At 43.6% G+C, this 18,869-nt stretch overlaps 2 protein-coding genes across 5 annotated transcripts in view; one reads left to right on the top strand and one right to left on the bottom strand.

The window, feature by feature from the left end:
• The first annotated feature begins 3,483 nt into the window (after window positions 1-3,483).
• Window positions 3,484-4,464, top strand: LOC103244000 (KH homology domain-containing protein 1). Its single transcript, XM_037987096.2, has 3 exons — window positions 3,484-3,589; window positions 3,758-3,940; window positions 4,265-4,464. Exons 1-3 carry the CDS (start codon window positions 3,484-3,486, stop codon window positions 4,462-4,464), a joined length of 489 nt encoding a protein of 162 aa, XP_037843024.2.
• Window positions 4,465-12,815: 8,351 nt separating this feature from the next.
• KCNQ5 (potassium voltage-gated channel subfamily Q member 5) overlaps window positions 12,816-18,869 on the bottom strand; it is a 573,789-nt gene continuing 567,735 nt past the window's right edge. For all 4 annotated transcript variants that reach the window (XM_008013505.3, XM_008013506.3, XM_073006154.1 and 1 more), the window contains one exon: window positions 12,816-17,519. In XM_008013505.3, the coding sequence (XP_008011696.1) occupies window positions 16,557-17,519 (963 nt within the window). In that variant the 3' untranslated portion in view covers window positions 12,816-16,556. The remainder of the gene's footprint in view (window positions 17,520-18,869) is intronic.

Genomic DNA, 18,869 nt, shown 5'->3' with positions numbered 1-18,869 from the left:
CTTACTCCATTACCCAGGCTGGCCCGCCGTAGTGCAATCTCCTCAGCTCACTGCAACGTCTGCTTCCTTGGTTCAAGCGATTCTCACCTCAACCTCCAGAGTAGGTGGGACGACAGGCGTAGGCCACCACGCCGGACTACTTTTTGTAGTTTTGGTAGAGATGAGGATTTGTCATGCTGCCCAGGGTGGTCTCAAACTCCTCAGCTCAAGGAGGTCAGCTGCCTTGGCCTTCCTAAGTGCTGGGATTACAGGTGTGAACCACCTTGCCTGGCTAGAATTTGATTTTTAAAAACTTTTTTTTGAAGCTGGGCACCATGGCTCACGCCTATATTCCCAGAAATTTGGGAGGCCGAGGTGGGCGGATCACCTGAGGTCGGGAATTTGAGACCAGCCGGTCCAACATGATGAAACCCTGTATCTACTAAAAATAGAAAATTAGCCGGGCTTGGTGTACACACCTGTAATCTCAGCTGCTGGGGAGGCTGAGGCAGAATCGCTTGAACCTGGGAGGCAGAAGTTGTGGTGAGCCGAGATCGTGCCATTGCACTCCAGCCTGGGTAACAAGAGCAAAACTCCATCTCAAAAAAAACAAAAAAACAACAAAAAAAACCCCACAACCCACCATAAAAACCTTTTTTTTTTTGGAGCCACTTGCCCAAAATCTTAAAATAAAAAATCCTGATGACTCTGTCTTCAAAACAAATCCCAAATTCATACATTTCAATTGCTAGTACTCTAGTCTAAAACCTATTTTCTTAATTCTTTTTTCAAAAATTCAGGCCCAGTATAGGTGTGTTGGCTGGTGTATGTAATCCCAACGCTTTGGGAGTCCGAGGTGGGTGTACCACGGGATGTCAGGAGTTCGAGACCAGCCTGGCCAACATGGTAAAACTCCATCTTTACTAAAAATACAAAAATTGGCCGGGCACAGTGGCTCATACCTGTAATCCCAGCACTTTGGGAGGTCGAAGTGGGTGGATAACCTGGAGTTCAAGACCAGCCTGACCAACATGGCGAGACCCTGTCTCTACTGAAAATACAAAAATTAGCTGGGCATGGTGGCCTGTGCCAGCTACTTGGAGGCTGAGGCAGGAGAATCGCTTGACCCTGGGAGGTGGAGGTTGCAGTGAGCCGAGATCACGACATTGCACACCAGCCTGGGCGACAGGAGTGAAACTCCATCTCAAAAAAAAAAAAAGAAAAAAGAAAAAATACAAAAAGTAGCCAAGTGTATGCACCTGTAGTCCTAGCTACTTGGAAGGCTGAGGTGCAAGAACTGCTTGAGCCCAGGCAGTTGAGGGTACTGTGAGCCAAGATCTTGCACTCCAGCTTGGGCAACAGAATGACTCTGTCTCCAAAATAAATAAATAAATAAATAAATAAATAAATAAATAAATAAAGTAAATAATTAAATGAAATTCAGGCCCAAAGTCCAAAATGTTCAAACGATTAAGATGTCTTTTACTGAATTTCTTGCAATGACCACTGTTAATAAAAATATTTGCACTTTTAATTTTACTAAAGGAAAAATTAAAGGAATATTCAATTTTGCTTGACATTCTCTAAATTTTGAGTACTCAAATATACTATGAGTTTTCTTTTTTTTTTTTTTTTTGAGATGGAGTCTTGCTCTGTCCCCTAGGCTGGAGTGTAGTGGCGTGATCTCGGCTCACTGCAAGCTCCGCCTCCCTGGTTCACGCCATTAGCTGGGACTACAGGCGCCCGCCACCGCGCCAGGCTAATTTTTTGTATTTTTAGTAGAGACGGGGTTTCACCGTGGTCTCCATCTCCTGACCTTGTGATCCGCCGGCCTCGGCCTCCCAAAGTGCTGGGATTACAGGTGTGAGCCACCGCGCCCGGCCGAGTTTTCTTTTGGTTACCAAACTAAGAATAACATAAAAAAACTGATAAGTCAAAATCAAAGTTAGGTTTTCCTAGGTTAATTATAATAAAATGTGTACTTTTTTTTCGATGAAGTCTCACTCTGTCACCCAGGCTGGAGTACAGTGGCATGATCCCTGCTCGCTGCAACCTCTGCCTCCTGGGTTCAAGCGATTCTCCTGCCTCAGTTCAAGTGATTCTCTTGCCTCAGTCTCCGGAGTGGCTGGGATTACAGGCATGTGCCACGTGCCTGCCTAATTTTTGTATTTTTGTATTTTTAGTGGAGACGGGGTTTCACCACGTTGGCCAGGATGGTCTTGAACTCCTGAGCTCAAGTGATCCACCCACCTTGGTCTCTCAAAGTGTTGGGATTATAGGCATGAGCCACCACATCTGGCAAATGACATATACTTCTAAAGTTAAAATACCCTCTTGTTTATTGTACAGTGACATATAACTGTTAACATGTTGATTTTAAAAAACAAAATTAACCAGCTGGCTCACTGCAACCTCCACCTCCCAGGTTTAACCAGCCGGGTCATTATATTTTCACTATTATATTTTGCAACACAATGTACATGAGAGACCACCTGTACGCAGATGCAAACAATGTTGTCCTGATAAACTTGTGATCAGTGGATTCTGGCAGTGGTGTAGATCTGAACCCCACAGTTAAAAGTCCTGATAGCTGAGTTTGACTTTGGTCAAAAGGGGAGGATGATAAGTGAAAAAGCACCTAGGAACTTGCAGTTGGGAACTGACAGGCAAGTTCAAGTCTTCCCTACCAAACATAAACATCTCTTGTAAAATATTTTAACCAGTAAAGGTTGCTCAGTGATTGTCATGCAACAAGATGTAGAGAGTTCACTCTAACTGTGTTTGAAACCAGAGAGATTTGACACTCTGCAATCAAGACCACATTAATCCCCCTACCTGCCAGATAAAGTTACCAGGATAATCACCCAATTGCCCCATTTTCAAAAACTGGTCCCTACTCCCTAAACACTCTCCTCTAGTCAACTCCTATAATCGACTCCCTACGACATGCTTATTTTCCTGTGTTGTTTACTCTCCCTTGATGCGGCACACCAAACAAACCCAGTCTTGTTGGAATATACTATGTGGTCACTGGGTGGCTGCCAGCACCTGTGCAAATCTAGGGAGCCCATTTGGAGACTTCCTGCACCTCCATCCCTCAACCCTTGCCCTGCCTCCTTCTCATTTGTCTCAGCATCCCTTGATGATCCCTGCATGAATCAGTTCTTACACTGCTGATTGCAAAATAGTGACTTCACTCCAAAATTCTTTGAATTTGGAGTGAAGAAAATTTTTGATTCTGGGGCATCAGAATAGCAAGCACTAGTCAGATGATTAAGTTTGGCATGAAAGGATTTACCTCAGAGCAGATAATTACTTGGAATGAATTATCTTGGGAAGAGCTATGGGGATTGGACACCCACCCTAAGGTGGTTCAAGGGGCGGGTTGTTTTGTGTACCTATAAGGATAGAGCCTAGGCCCTTCCCTCACTTTTTCTAAGTCCTTTGCCAACCAGTTGCTTGGACGTGACTCTCTTCTGAATCAGGTCAAAGCAGAGCACAGGCATGGGAACAAGTGCTCTCAGCAAGAAGCCATGGTGGACCCTGCCTGAAAACTTTCATGCTCCAATGGTGTTCCACATGGAAGAGGACCAGGAGGAGCTCATCTTTGGTGAGTGGTCTTTGCCCACATCCCCGCCTTCATCCTTGTCTTCTCGGTTTTCAATCTTTTCCTCCTTTTCCACCTTCATCAGTCACACGTCCGTTCCCCCAAGGCCACCTCCCGACTCCCCAAGGGCTGGTGCTTGACAGACCCTCCTCTCACCTCTTATGCTCACAGGGCACGGTGACACATACCTTCGCTGCATTGAGGTGCACAGCCACACCCTTATTCAGCTGGAGAGTTGGTTCACAGCTAAAGGCCAGACTCGTGTGACTGTAGTCGGACCACACAGGGCAAGGCAGTGGCTGCTGCACATGTTCTGTTGTGTGGGGAGTCAGGACTCCTGTCGTCATGATCAAGGTAGGTATCCTTGGCTGAACTGTGGTAGTGGAGGGCTTGATAGTGGAGTTCTGGCTGAGTTGTGTGGCACCTTGGATTATTGAAGGATCCCTTGTGTGGCTGGGGGATCCAGGTGGTTCCTAGAGTTCACTGGGAAGGGAAGGGCTCACTCTTGTGGCATCCAAATGCTCGGGGAGTAGAGGGTAGTGGGGAGATATAAATGGGTTACCTTGGAAGGCCTGACTGGGGTGACATCCTCCCTGCAATGTCCCTGGTGGAGTCCAGGCCTGCCAAGGGCCCCAGTAATGGGCTCTGCTTCACCAGCCCTGGGCACTTCTTTTGCAGGCCTCGAGATGCTGGAGCGTGTCCGGAGCCAGTCCCTGACCAACCATGACCTGGTCGCCTCCATTAGCGTGCCACCATACACTGGAGATCTGTCTTTCGCCTCCAGGATAAGTGGAAACATCTGTCTTAGCGTTCCTCAGCCTTCCCCTTACCAAGTGATTGGTTGTTCGGGATTCCATTTGAGTTCACTCTATTTGTAATTAAGGACTGATCTCCCCTGGAAAAGTGGGGATGAAAGGAGAAGTCTTGGCTTTGCTTTTGGTGAGAAAGACATGAAAGACACTGAAGAAAGTTTGAATTTGTGGCCGGGACCTGTCCCTCTCGGATCTTGTAGACATGTGTCTGAAGGAAGTCTCCTGAATGTAAGAAAGTATTATTGCAAAGCAATCCAATAATAAGCTACCTATGATGCAAAGCCTTCGATGTGCTGTTCTCTTTCCTTAGGATGACTTTATTCAGCCCTGAAGGGGATTCTCTGGACAAGTGCTGAGGTCTGGGGAGGCCCAGCCCAGGGAAGGAGCCGGGTACGAAAGTTGGCACTTTCAGGAACTGCTCCTTTCAGGTCTGGAGCCTGGTTAGGCTGCTCTGAGTTGAGTGAAAATGGGGGCTTCTGAAAAGGGACCCTCCTAGGATCCCCAGGGTTTTCCGGGACCTTGAAGTGCACACAAATGGGGAGAATGGAAAGGTGGGAGGAAGGGTCCAGATGGAGATTCTGAAGTCCCTCAAGCTGTGAATTAATCCATTCCAGAACACTCTCCGAATGCCAAATCTACATTTGGATCTCTCTAGCCAAGATTACGGCAAGCTAAACCTGTCCTCAGTTGAACTCTCCCACTCAAATTTCTTCTTCTCCAGCAGTCTGTATATCTCATAATGAGGCAATTGCAGTCATCTAGCATAGAGCGACGATGGTGACTTGGACTAGAGTAGAATGGTAGAAGTGTTAGGAAATGGTTGAATTTGCAATCTATTTTGAAGCCAACACGATTTGTTAATTACGTGGTTTTTACATGGCCAGTTACCAAATAAAAGTTAGAAAGATCATATTCAAAGTATAAAAACACTTATGAATTTGCTTGAGGAAGAATATAAGCTACACTATTCTCAAGGAGAATATCATGTTTACTTTTAAATCTATAATTTAATAATTGATGGCTCATAAACTAGAGAAAAAACTTATTTTGTAAAAGACATGTGCAAAAAGAGTATTTTCTCTCTCAAGTTTCATACCACAAATGATGAAATCAATATTTTGTATTTTAAGGCCATAATTCTCATCTCTAAATCCCAGTCACCAAAGGTTTCTGTGTGGGTACAGCCTAGGTATCATAATGGAGGAGTGAATATCTCAAACACTGGCGTGAGATTACGAGCACTTAAATAGTAGCTCTACCAGTAGATAGCTTTATGATCTTCAGCAAGTCACTGATTTCTTAGTGCGCTGGTTTTCCCATATAAAATTGAGATAATACTGACTACCTCAGGTGAGAAACTTTCTTTTTCCTGGATTCTTTCACCGTCTTTCTTCTAATAGAACTATTGTTTCGTAAAGGCGTATGCTACCTCCCTAGCTCCAAAAGGGAAATAGTGATTGACATAAGCCAATCAGGCCATACACATTGTAATTCACTGGTCCAGGAATGAGCATGTGACCTGTATTAACCTAACCAGGTTAGGATTTATATTCTGCACTTGGGTGGAGGGTTTCCTGTCTCCTCCTGTCTCTGGTTAGATGTGATTAAGGAGGTGTGTGGCATTAGTTGCCATTGTTGTTATCTTGCAGACAATAAGAGGAGCACCAATAATATACAGCTGAAAAGGAGGACAGCAGAGACAGAAATAAACTGGAACTTTGATGATGTCATTGAACAAATTGTGTTCTGCCTGGAGTTAGTCCTACCTCTGTTCTTCCAGTTAGATAAAAATGTCCTTCTATTGAAGGTTGTTTCTTGTGGTAATGTGGTAAGGATTATATTTTATGGTAACTAGGAAGCATTTTTTGACACAATCTTGGGCAGTCACTAAGCCTGGGTTGTTATTCTAAGGCTTGGGATCCAAAGACTCTGTAGGCTGGGCTCTGGGTGTGGCATTGGTAGGAAAAAGTAAAGAGAAGTGGGGAGCAGAAGTATGGTGTTACAGGGCACAAGGATGGGGAACAGTAGATAGTCCCCCTTTTTTCCTTGGGGTCTACAGTGAAGTTTGACAGAAGGCAGTCTTTCTGATGAGTGGTCAAAGTCTAGGCATGGGTGTCATCTATGGGGTCTGAGTCAGTTGTTTTGGGGCATGGGGAGGAGTAGAGACCAACAATGTGAGGTCTAAGTGGGATGGGAGTGGGGCTCTTTAGGTCCTAGTCTTGTAGAAATATGATTACTGGTTATATGGCATTAATTTCTTCCCAGGCCCCTTTGGAAAAGTAACAGATTACTTTATACAGTAAAGACCTTTGGGAAAAGTAACATTAAATTTGTGACACAGTGTGAATGAGGCTTAATGATTGCACTTTCCTCTTGACTGCAGAGCCTCTGAAATTAGGGGTTGGAAGTTGTTGAAAGCCAAATAAAAGTCCTGGGGTGAACAAAACACCTGTTCATTAACATATTGAGTCTCTACTACATAGTATTGTGTGAGAAGCTAGAGGTATAATGTGAGTGAGATATCCCTGCCCTTAAGTTGTTTTAATCTGGGACATTTGTGGTGACTTTGGGCCCTAGGGAAGAATCTAGAGGTGATGTTCAGGAGGGACATCTGGGTTGGTGATTGGGCGGGATCATTCTGCATTAGTTGAAATCATAAGCAAGACCACCTGGGGAGAGCATGGAGTCCGAGGGAGAAAAGGGAAGAGGCTGATGGAATCCATGGGAACACCTACAGTTAAGAAATGTGAAACAGTCCAGGCATGGTGGCTGACACCCGTAATCCTAGCACTTTGGGAGGCCAAGGCTGACAGATCATAAGGTCAGGAGTTTAAGACCAGCCTGGCCAACATGATGAAACCCCGTCTCTACTAAAAATACAAAAATTACCTGGGCATGGTGGCATATGCCTGTAATCCTAGCTACTCAGGAGGCTGAGGCAAGAATTGCTTGAACCTGGGAGGCGGAGGTTGCAGTAAGCCGAGATCATGCCACTGCACTCCAGCCTGGGTGACAGAGTGAGACTCTGTCTCAAAAAAAAAAAAAAAAAAAAAAGTTAAATCAGCTCAAGTCGCTGAATTGATTGTTCTCCTTCACTCAGCAAATAGGAGATTAAAAAATGAAATATTTCCATGTGATGGAGGGGCCTGGCAAAAATAAACAAATTAAAAAAAAAAATAAATGAGAAACAATAGGAGCTTGGAGAAGTCTATAAAGATGACCAAGCCAGAGAGGTAGGACTGTGGCAGTGTGAAATATGTACAGTATTTGGTCTTAGTCCTGTTTCCTGACATACAGCTCCTAAAACCTTTGGAATCTGCAAATTGATGAGTGTCGTTAGTATGCTAATGAGATGACTGGTGGCTGAGAGCCCCTGGGTAGCTTCAGGATGGGGACTGGTCACAGGGAAGGTCAAGATGTGAACTTTTCAGCCCCACCTCTAACTCTGGGAAGGGGAGAGGGGCTGAAAGTTGAGCTAATCACCAATGGCCAGTGATTTAATCCATCCTGTCGATGTAATGAAGCTCCATAAAACCATAAAAGGACTGGGTTTGTGGAGATCCTGGATACCTTAACACTCGGAGCTTCCTGGAGGGTGGCATGCCTGGGGAGGGGGTAGAAGCTCTGCACTCTTTCCCTCATAACCCTGCCCTATGCATGTCTTCATCCATATCCTTTGAAACATACTTTATAATAAACCAGTAAATGTGTTTCCCTGAGTTCTGTGAGCTGCTCTAGCAAATGAGTCCAGTCCTAGGAGTAGGAATCCTGATTTATCCCTAGTTGGTCACAACCCGAGGTAAAACAACCTGGGGCTTGTGATTGGTATCTGAAGTGGAGGGCAGTCTGGTGGGACTGAGCCATCAGTCTGTGGGATCTAATGGTACTTCCAGGTAGATAATTCAAAATTATTATTTTTTTCTTTTTTTCTTTTTTTTTGAGATGGGGCTCAGCTCTGTAGCCCAGGCTGGAGTGCAGTGGCATGATCTCAGCTCACTGCAACCTCCGCCTCCCGGGCTCAGGTGATTCTCCTGCCTCAGTCTCCCGAGAAGCTGGGACTACAGGCGCCTGCCACCACGCCCAGCTAATTTTTGTATTTTTAGTAGAGGTGGGGTTTCATCATGTTGTCCAGGCTGGTTTCGAATGCCTGAGCTCAAGGGATCTGCCCACCTCCACCTCCCAAAGTGCTGGGATTATAGGATTACAGGTGTTAGCCACCAAGCCCAGCCCAGAATTGAATTTAATTAGAAGACACCCAGCTGTGTCCACTGCAAAACTGATTGATTGGCTGTTGGTGGTGTTAAAGGAAATTTATAGGAGCCCATTGATTTGGATTGAACTACTACTGCCAGGCCCAACAGACCAAACCACAACAGAATCACTCATGCTAAACTTAGACATCACCAAGCCAAAACTAAGTTGTTTGACTTTTCGAGAAATCAAGAGAGATAGAGACAATAACTAAATTTCCAAACAGGCCAGTTTTAGCCAACATGCTAAAGAAGTTCCCTTTGCTTTAACTTTTATGAGGAAATTAACTGAAACTAATCTGCATTTTGTTTACTGTTTCTGCTCTTCTCAGCTCTTTTCAGTTTATAAAACCAGCCTCCTCTGCTTGACTCACTGTAACATTCATTCAATTGTATAGAAGGAGGTGTTGCCCAATTTTAGAATTGCAAACAAAAACCAATTAAGATCTTCAGACTGAATGTGTTGTAATCTTGTCTTTTGACAGTGGGGAGAAATCCCCATACATATCTTGGCGACCAGAGGTCACAGCAGTCTTCTGTGTTGATGGTTGAGTGAGAGTTCAGGAAAAATCCTTTTTTATTTTTTCTCCATAACTTACAGACACAAACTGGAAAGGGGTGGCGTTCTAAAAGATGAGACATTTTAAGAGAAAGAAAGAGTGATTGCAGTGTCCACTATTACACAAAAGCCAAAAGGCATGCCGGTTGAAGGTGTCCCTTGAATTAGCCTTTAAGAGGTCATGGATGAATTTCTAGTGCAGCTTTTCTGTGGTGCTGGGTGGGCGTGATTCTGACTGTCATGTGCTGGTTAGTGGGTGGATGCTGTGCAAATGGAAGTACTTTATATAATTTATTTTATAAGATGCAGTTTGTTTCTAAAGTCAAGATGATGTATAGAGTAAAATAAAGAGGAAGGGAGGGTACTGGAAAGTTGTTGGTAACATGGGAGAGAGGCTTAAGCATATTTATGAGGGGAAAGGGTGAGATGCTGCAGATATGGGGAAGCAGAGGGCAGCAGGTGACAACCAAGGGCTTGGGAACCCAGAGTGGAAGAATTAGTTTACCCTAAAGGCAAGGAGTGGCCAGGTGTGGTGGCTCACGCCTGTAATCCCAGCACTTTGGGAGGCTGAGATGGGTGGATCACCTGAGGTCGGGAGTTCAAGACCAGTCTTACCAACATGGTAAAACCCATCTCTATTGAAAATACAAAAATTAGGCTGGGTGTGGTGGCTTACACCTGTAATCTCAACACTTTGGGAGGCCGGGAGGGTGGATGACCTGAGGTCAGGAGTTTGAGACCAACCTGGCCAACATGGTGAAACCCTGTCTCTACTAAAAATGCAAAAATTAGATGGGCATGGTGTTGCATGCCTGTAATACCAGCAACTCAGGAGGTTGAGGCAGGATAATCGCTTGAACCCAAAAGGTGGAAGTTGCAGTGAGCTGAGATCGCATCATTGTACTCCAGCCTGGGCAACAAGAGCAAAACTCTATCTCGGAAAAATAAAACAACAACAACAACAAAAAATAAAACCCCAAAATTAGCCAGGCATGGTGGCACACACCTGTCATCCCAGCTACTACAGAGGCTGAGGCAGGATAATTGCTTGAACCCAAAAGGTTGAGGTTGCAGTGAGCTGGGATCGCGCCCCTGCACCCCAGCCTGTCTCAAAAAAAAAAAAAAAAAAAAAAAAGAGCAAGGAGTTCCCATCCTGGAGTGGAGTTTGCCTCCTCTCCCACCAAGCAAGCAGAGGGATTTCTGGTAAGGGGGGTGGAACGGGGCATTGCAGCATTGGCCAAGGACTCAGATGAGGAGCGCCAGCACTTCTGAAAAGCATCTGTGTGTTGGGTGTGTACATGGTGTGATGTCGTCATGGCTTATGTGAGGGTGAGTGGCACCCTGAGCTGCAGCAAGGGTAGGGTGTGAGTACCTAGTTACTCGGGGGGCACAGGAATGGATAGGGATTGGTGATACAGGAAGTAAGTCACAGTGATGCAGGCAAAGGAACAGAGAAGGAAGCAGCAGCAAGTAATGGAAACGGATGAGTGTCACCAAAGATAAAAAAAGCAGCTGGGCACGGTGGCTCATGCCTGTAAATCTTAGCACTTTTAGAGGCCAAGGCGGGTGGATCCTCTGAACTCAGGAGTTTGAGACCAGCCTGGGCAACATGGTGAAACCTCATCTCTACTAAAACACAAAAAATTAGCCCGGCATGGTGGTGTACACCTGTAATCCCAGCTACTCAGGAAGCCGAGGCATGAGAATTGCTTGAACCTGGGAGGTAGAGGTTGCAGTGAACTGAGATTGCACCACCACACTCCAGCCTGGGTGACAGAGAGAGACTGTCTCCAAAAACAATCAAACAAAACAAACAAACAAAACAAAAACAAACCTAAAAAAGCATACAGGTGAAAAGTTCTAAAAGTAGGTGCAGGTGTTGTGACACTGTATGGAAACCCTAGAACCCTGATATCTATCCTAGGGCATACTGGACTTAAAATAGTCGCCAACATGGTAACAGAAATGAAGTAAATCATGTGACTAGGCAAAGAGTAATATATCATTTCAATGTACCTTTGACCTTCCTATTTATTTGAACAGGAAAGTTTTGCCATTCACCAGTTTTGTGGTGCTGTGGTTCCAGGGCAGTGCCTAAATCGATAGTTTGCACATAATGTATCTGCTACATTTCAAAACAGAAACGCCTGTAGTCAGTATTATCTCAATTTTACATGGGAAAACCAGTGCACTAAGAAATCAGTGACTTGCTGAAGATCATAAAGCTATCTACTGGTAGAGCTACTTTAAGTGCTCATAATCTCACGCCAGTGTTTGAGATATTCACTCCTCCATTATGATACCTAGGCTGTACCCACACAGAAATGTAGCAGAAATATTTCAAAAACAAATCACGCAGTGGCATGATCTCTGCAGTCTTGGCTCACTGCAACCTCTGCCTCTTGGGTTCAAGCAATTCTCATGTCCAGCCTCTTGAGTAGTTGGGACTATAGGCGCACACCACCATGCCTGGCTAATTTTTGTGTTTTTAGTAGAGGCGGGGTTTCACCATATTGGTCAGGCTAGTCTCGAACTCCTGACCTCACGGGATCCAACTACCTTGTCCTCCCAAAGTGCTGGGATTACAGGCGTGAGCCACTGTGCTCGGCCTATTTTTGTTTTCAAAACATTTTTAGATTTCTATTTTGTTTTCAAATCTCAAAGCTGTGTAAGATAAAATTTAAATTTTTTCAAAGATACTTTTTACTTGTACCAGATTCTTGAAGCAGTTGAATCTAGACTGATAAAAGTTGTTACGTCAAGATCTGGCAGCCCATTTTCATGAATGGTTAGGACAGAATGACTGTTGTAAGTATATTTTGTTTTAAATGGTGGGAGTGGGAAGTACTGCTAAAGTATTTCCAAAAATGTTTGGAAGCGGTTTAACATTTTTAAGTTGGTCAAGCAAGCATATACTATACACAATTTTCTTTTCCCTCATCTAGAAGTTGATAGAACAGGCACATACCTATTTGATCTCTTTACAGCCATAGTGGGAAGCCTCTTCCTCCCTCCAGGATAACACTCCCTAATTCTTCCTCCTGTCTAAAACATCTCTGTTGGGCTTTGTTGCTTTGTATTCCAGAGTTTTATCTCTTGAAAATTTATCTCCTTGAAAGTAATTGCACTGGGATTAACCCTTGGAACTTAGCGCAAAATTGGTAGTGAAATTGAAAAAATGGGATTTTTTTTTTAGGTAAGAAGAAAAAAGGTCCTTTGGGAGCAGAAGCCCTTCCCTGGTGAGGCAGAGCTGGGTAGGTGCTTAAAATGGTAGTTCTGAGTAGCCAGAGGCTGCAGCATTTGGGCACCCACCTGGTCCCCATTTCTTAACGTTGTTTAGCAAATCCCTTTATTATAGTTAAAACGAAACTCACGTGAATATGTGGTATGTGAGTTATAATCAATTTCGAATTAATATTTCTCACAAAAACCCCAGAAGCATATGCAAATCTCCCCCCTTCCCAAAATACCAAAGACTTCTTCAGTAACACTGCAAAAAGATAATTTTTATATTTCAGTCCAAAATCTGTATACAGTCAGTTTGGTAGACTTGGTCCAGTCAGTTCAGAACCATCTAGTTAGTTCCAGATAAAAATAGTCACACTAGCTGTTTATAGACATCTTTTTAATATTTTACTTTAAAACAAATAATCCCAGTAAAAGAGAGCAAAGGAAATTACACTTTAATGGTAGCTTGAAATGGATATGGTGTTCCTGATTTATTTGTTTTCAGGAAACAGACAATTGCATTGTCATACATGACTCAGAACTGCTCACTTAAATGCACATAATTATATTAGATTAAGTTTCTTTTACAAAAACACAACCATGTCATTTAAGGCGAAAAATATCAGCTTCTAGGGAAACAAGTTAATATTTATGATATTTCCTCAATCTGATTTAGTGAAATGATCCATTAATTTAGTTACCCAGGTTTCATCATCCTTATAGTTTTGCTTTGCAAATGGGCATGAGAATTGGTCGCTTCGTGCCTGATTTCCTCCTCTCTAGTAGACTTATTTTACTTGCAAATTAAGAACTTCAGAATCACTGAATCAATGGGAGGTGAGAAAGGCACCTTAGGACAGATCAGGACTTAAAAACTCAATAAAGTTATTTTAAACAAAACTTGCAATCTACAAATATTAATTTAGTTCAACAAAATGCAAACGTTTAGATTAGACATAGCAAAATTTTTTTAGTTAATCTCATACAAGGGATATTTGCAATTAAGTAATAGCTTGATCAACCCTACATGTTGAAGGCAGACACACTTGTACTGAGAAAGCATATGGCTACTCAGTGCTCAGCTAAATTGTGCTTCAAGACATCATTAAAACTGACCAATGGAACTTTGCTTAGTGTAAATGCGAGACCCCTCTCATTTCCACAGAGAGTAACGCGACAGACAGAACCTTACAGTTTCCACACAACTATCTTTTAACATCCCCCAGTTTTTGTGCTAGAGTAAGATAGACACAAAATGGTCACGGCTTCAATGTATAAAAGTTTTTCACAACATGGTTTATCACATTTTGCTATGATTAAGACCTCAGTGTTGTGTGTAGGTTTTCTTTCTGAATCTTCGGTCTTCAGCAATGCTGGGTGAGCTGTACTGTGTTTGAGGCTTAACGAGGCCTAAGGAGGGGTCCCCAATACATTCAGAATTCCTGCTGCCAGTGGGGTTCGACCCAGGACAGAGTATGTCCAAGAATCAGTGCTACCTGAAAGTTGCTGCCTCCCTCCTCTTCCTCTGTTAATACTGGGAGACAGCCTGCCCAGTCATGGCAGGTGTGTGGCTTTAGGTCAGTGGAGGGGTGTGTGTGTATGTACGTGTGTGTATGCAATGTTCTTGGGAAGGGGGAATCTTGGGAGGGGGAATCATCACTTCAGGTTGAATGAAGATGAAAAACTGATTTTCATAATTTACTAACATTCTGTATTTTGAAAATGAAAACAATTGCTTAAAAGGATTGACAAAGTCTTAACTGAAGTGTAAAATTTAGCCTTTATCTTCTATGTGTTTCCAGCAGCCAAAAAGATTCTAAATGATTCCAACTGTCTCAGAATCCAAGTGGTATGAGAAAAGGAAGCTTTAAAAATTTCCATGTTTATCAAAAGGGACAAGGTTCTAAAAGGTTGAGAAGCACATTTTAGGTAAAGCAGAGAGCTGGTTGACTTGGGGATGGAGGCTGGTTAAGGCCTGGTGAAGTTCAGAAGCAACATACTGGCAGGGAATGAATAAGGAGTTAATGAAGAAAAGCAGGGGAGAGTCAATGATGGAGAAAACCTGTTGGGGAGGGCTGGGGAGGACTGGGGAGGATTGGTGGAGTTCAGGGCCTCCTTCTTCCTTTTTTTTTTTTTTTTTTTTTTTTTTTTTGAGACGGAGTCTTGCTCTGTAGCCCGGGCTGGAGTGCAGTGGCCGGATCTCAGCTCACTGCAAGCTCCGCCTCCCGGGTTCACGCCATTCTCCTGCCTCAGCCTCCCGAGTAGCTGGGACTACAGGCGCCCGCCACCTCGCCCGGCTAGTTTTTTGTATTTTTAGTAGAGACGGGGTTTCACCGTGTTAGCCAGGATGGTCTCGATCTCCTGACCTCGTGATCCGCCCGTCTCGGCCTCCCAAAGTGCTGGGATTACAGGCTTGAGCCACCGCGCCCGGCCCTCCTTCTTCCTTTGAACATCCACTTGATATCCCTGATCATTCTGCTTGGCTGCTGGAGAAGTACTTCTGGGGGCAGCATTAATGTTTGCCAAGGAAACAACTTCCTTTCTTGAATCCTCCTGTGGCTAGGGTTTAATGGAATTGATGCTATCTCTTATGTTCTTTTCTTTTGAATGTCGTCATGTTGGCTGAAGTTCTGACGACCTAAGACAGCTGGATGGGTCTCTGACAAGCAGTCAGCATTGCTTGCTTTCTGATAAATACATTTGTCGTTTTGTTTCCCTTGGTCTTTCTGCTGCTGTGATATATTTAAGTTCTGGTGTGCAGACCCTGCCAGTACTATCTAGCTTCTAATTGTAAATGTTTATATCAGGAAATTGAACCGGTAATTTCAGATTTGGGACAATATTCTTGGGAAGAATAGAAAATTTTCACTACAGTATAAAAAGTAAAGGAAGTTTCGTCTTAGACTTTCATATGCAAAATGTACACATAATAGCAAAAGACATTCAGGGCATATTAAAAAATAAATACCTTGCAAAAATTCTCTGCTTATATATAAGAATAAGGGAAGATTAGGTAGTTGAATTCCCTAGCAATACTCTCATTTTCTAAAAAGTCTAGTTCTTCTATTTTGGTTTGTTTCTCTCCCTCTCATGCCCTTTGAGGGGGAAGTCATTTTCTTTTACTTTGCCAACTTCCTGGTGGTGTTTCTGGATTCTTTTCAAGCCTTTCCTATCTCAGTCCCACTCAAATGTCCTGTCCCCCAGGGTCCTACCTGTATGTCAGCAAAATGAGAATAGCGTCTCACACTTGCCCTTTACATGGGCAGTATTGGCAAGCCTGGGGTTGGCGCCACTGCAGAGAAACCAGTCCAATCACAATGGCTGTTCTACTGACCAGTATTTCACACGCTTGTGTAGAAGTTGACTACTTATAAAGTTGATTCTGCCATCAGGGAATACGTTTTCATAAACTCAAATATGTCAGATAGTCTATTTGCCCCACTGGCCCTGAATTTCATTATTTGCACATTTTCTAATTGAAGAACATTCTTGTCATAAAGAACAACATGAAAATGATGTGCAAAATTGCTTGCCACAGCGCTAAATCACCAAAAGCACACAAATTGACATTCAAATTACATTAATAATAAAATGACTGAATAGGAACGGGTTGGCAAATATATCTTGAAATAAGCAGCCATTTCTATTGTTCCCCAATTCTGCTTTAGTTGATACCTTATTAGCAGCTGTTGATAGCCATTGTGTTTAAATATACATTATGGCCTAATCTTGAAAATGTAGTTTGTATTTAGTCACAAAGCAGAAATGCCTGAAATTTGAAGGTGTTTACTCCCATAATTTCAAAATACAGTGTCAAATCTTCTAAATGACCTAAACTTGACATATTCATACACCCTATAGCATTAGCTGTGTTTGGTTTCTCAGGCTTTTTAACTCAAGGTACATTACTAAATGAGTGGGTTAATGTTGATGCACCTTGGAATTTTAGCCATCCCTAAACATGCATTTTCATGCAATTAAAAGATAACGGGCTTATAAACTGCCTTTCATGTTCTTCCTGATTCTTGCAATTTCAACTTTTTAGAAGGGCTTTCGAAATAGTTCATGCAATGATATGTATGGCTAAAGGAACTGCTATGCCTGGAAAGAAAATGAAGAACTTATTTCAGTTTGACATGAGGCAAGCTGAGGGCATCTGTACTTTCTCCTGCCTTACAAATGCTCTGAGATGATCGTGACCTTCCAGTCCTTAGAGAGTCTGATGCGAAGGCAGCTTCCCTGGCAGGCTGCGGTGCGGCATCAAAAGTGTCTGTCTCTGTCTCTTCAGGACCCACCTCTTCGTCAGTTATAAACAATTTGGATTCCCTCCATTTGGGGTAAAAATCTTGGCTGCCTCTGGAGCCGCTTGACTCACTCCCTGAAAGTTGTATATTCAGTTCCTCGGTTGACCTGATCAGGTTTTGCACAGACAAAGATTTGCCCAAGTCCTTTGGCACCATGGGACAGACAGACAACAGAGTTTCTCCTCCCATGTCAAAGCTTTTCCTCATAGAACGGTCCTTGGCGAGATTTGACTGTGCAACCTGAACATTTTCCTTGGAGGCAACAAGGCAGGTGGTGACGTCAGAAATGCTTTCCTGTAAGCCTGCAGGGTTTGGGTGCAGAGTTTCTGGCCTGGGCAGATGCTTGATGGCTGGGAGAGGAGGTGGGATCTGTAAAGTTGTTGGGGCTGCTGGCTTGGGTGCCGTGTTTATTTGGTTTGCAACGGTATTGGTGGCTGCCACTGCTGAGCCATCACTTTGACTCATTGGCACCTGTGTTGCTTGACTGTGCATAGTAGGGCTAAGCGCGTAGAAAGTCTGGGCACTGAACTCATTTGGCGTCAGAATGAACTGCAGGCCTCTTGAGATGTTGGCACTAGTTGATCTGGATAAGCAGCCACTATTTTGTGTAGAACCCGAAAGATCTTTGCTATCCACGGGGCTTTGATAGTCAGATGTCTGTTCACATTCAAAAGGTGGGATCTGGAATGAAGCCAAAGCGAGGGCTGAGGCAGAGCCTTTCCGAAGGACCTGTTGATAGATGTCTAGTAGGCAGTCCAGCTTGGACTCTATGGACTGTACCTAGAAGTGAGGAAAATGGTTACACATGAGTATAATCTGTTATTAGGAATGGACTTCATTTTTTAATTCTAAAAAATGAAGCCAAGGTGTGCCAACACATCTAAAGAAATATTGTACATAAAGTATGATGCAGTCTTGACCCTTAGTGAATGTAGCATTTAGCAATGATGGGGTCGGGGAGGACATAGGAAGATAGGGACACTTTGGCTTCTATATAGTCTTTATTAGCATCTCTCCCACCGCCACTTCTTTAAATAGTGCCTCTTAAAAGTCATATAAGCACTATAAAAATACAACTTTAAGACTTTCCATTCCAGGCTGGGTGCAGTGGCTCACGCCTGTAATGCCAGCACTTTGGGAGACTGAGGCAGGAGAATCACTTGAGCCCAGGAGTTTGAGACCAGCCTGGGCAACATGGCGAGACCTCATCTCTACCAAAAATAATACAAAAATTAGCCGGGTGTGGTGGTGCTTGCCCTTAGTCCCAGCTACTAGGAAGACTGAATTGGGAGGATTGACTGAGCCCAGGAGGTAGAGGCTGCAGTAAGCCATGATTGTGCCACTGCACTCCAGCCTGGGTGACAGAGAAGTCCCTGTCTGGAAAAAAAAAAAAAGACTTCCCATTCACACCAGATTGTCTTTCCTAAGTCTCCTCTATGAAGACATTCTGAAACTACAGAAGTCTAGTAAGGAACTTATTCTATAATGAAATCAAGACGCTAAGTATCACTCTAGGTGATTCTGAATTTAAAGGCATATAAAAAAAAAAGGTACAAAATGCTCCAGAATTAATACATGAAGTATTTTCGATTAAATTGGGGGAGCCATTTGATTTCTGGAAAATTGTCTTTTTATATGAAGATACAACAGACTTGAGGTTAACAAACATTCAATGTGTCATCAGAATTATAATAAGGTTTTATTTATTTTATTTTATTTTTAGTAGAGACTGGGTTTCACCATGTTGGTCAGGTTGCTCTTGAACTCCTGACCTTGTGATCTGCCCGCCTCGGCCTCCAAAAGTGCTGGGATTACAGGCATGAGCCACCACACCTGGCCTTGTTTTATTTTTAAAAGGAGTGACCTGATGAGTGCTGTGGCCCATGCCTGTAAACCCAGCACTTTGGTAGGCCGAGGCAGGTGGATCACCTGAGGTCAGGAGTTTGAGACAAGCCTGGCCAACATGGTGAAATCTGTCTCTACTAAAAATACAAAAATTAGCCAGGTGTGGTGGCACATGCCTGTAATCCCATCTACTTGGGAGGCTGAGGCATAAGAATCACTTGAACCCTGGAGGCGAAGGTTGCAGTGAGCCGGGAACACGCCACTACACTCCAGCCTGGGCAATAG

This window comes from Chlorocebus sabaeus, chromosome 17 (assembly GCF_047675955.1).
Source record: "Chlorocebus sabaeus isolate Y175 chromosome 17, mChlSab1.0.hap1, whole genome shotgun sequence".
NCBI classification, from domain to species: domain Eukaryota; kingdom Metazoa; phylum Chordata; class Mammalia; order Primates; family Cercopithecidae; genus Chlorocebus; species Chlorocebus sabaeus.
The sequence above is the reverse complement of the archived record's forward strand: the minus strand, read 5'-3'. Positions and strand labels throughout refer to the sequence as shown.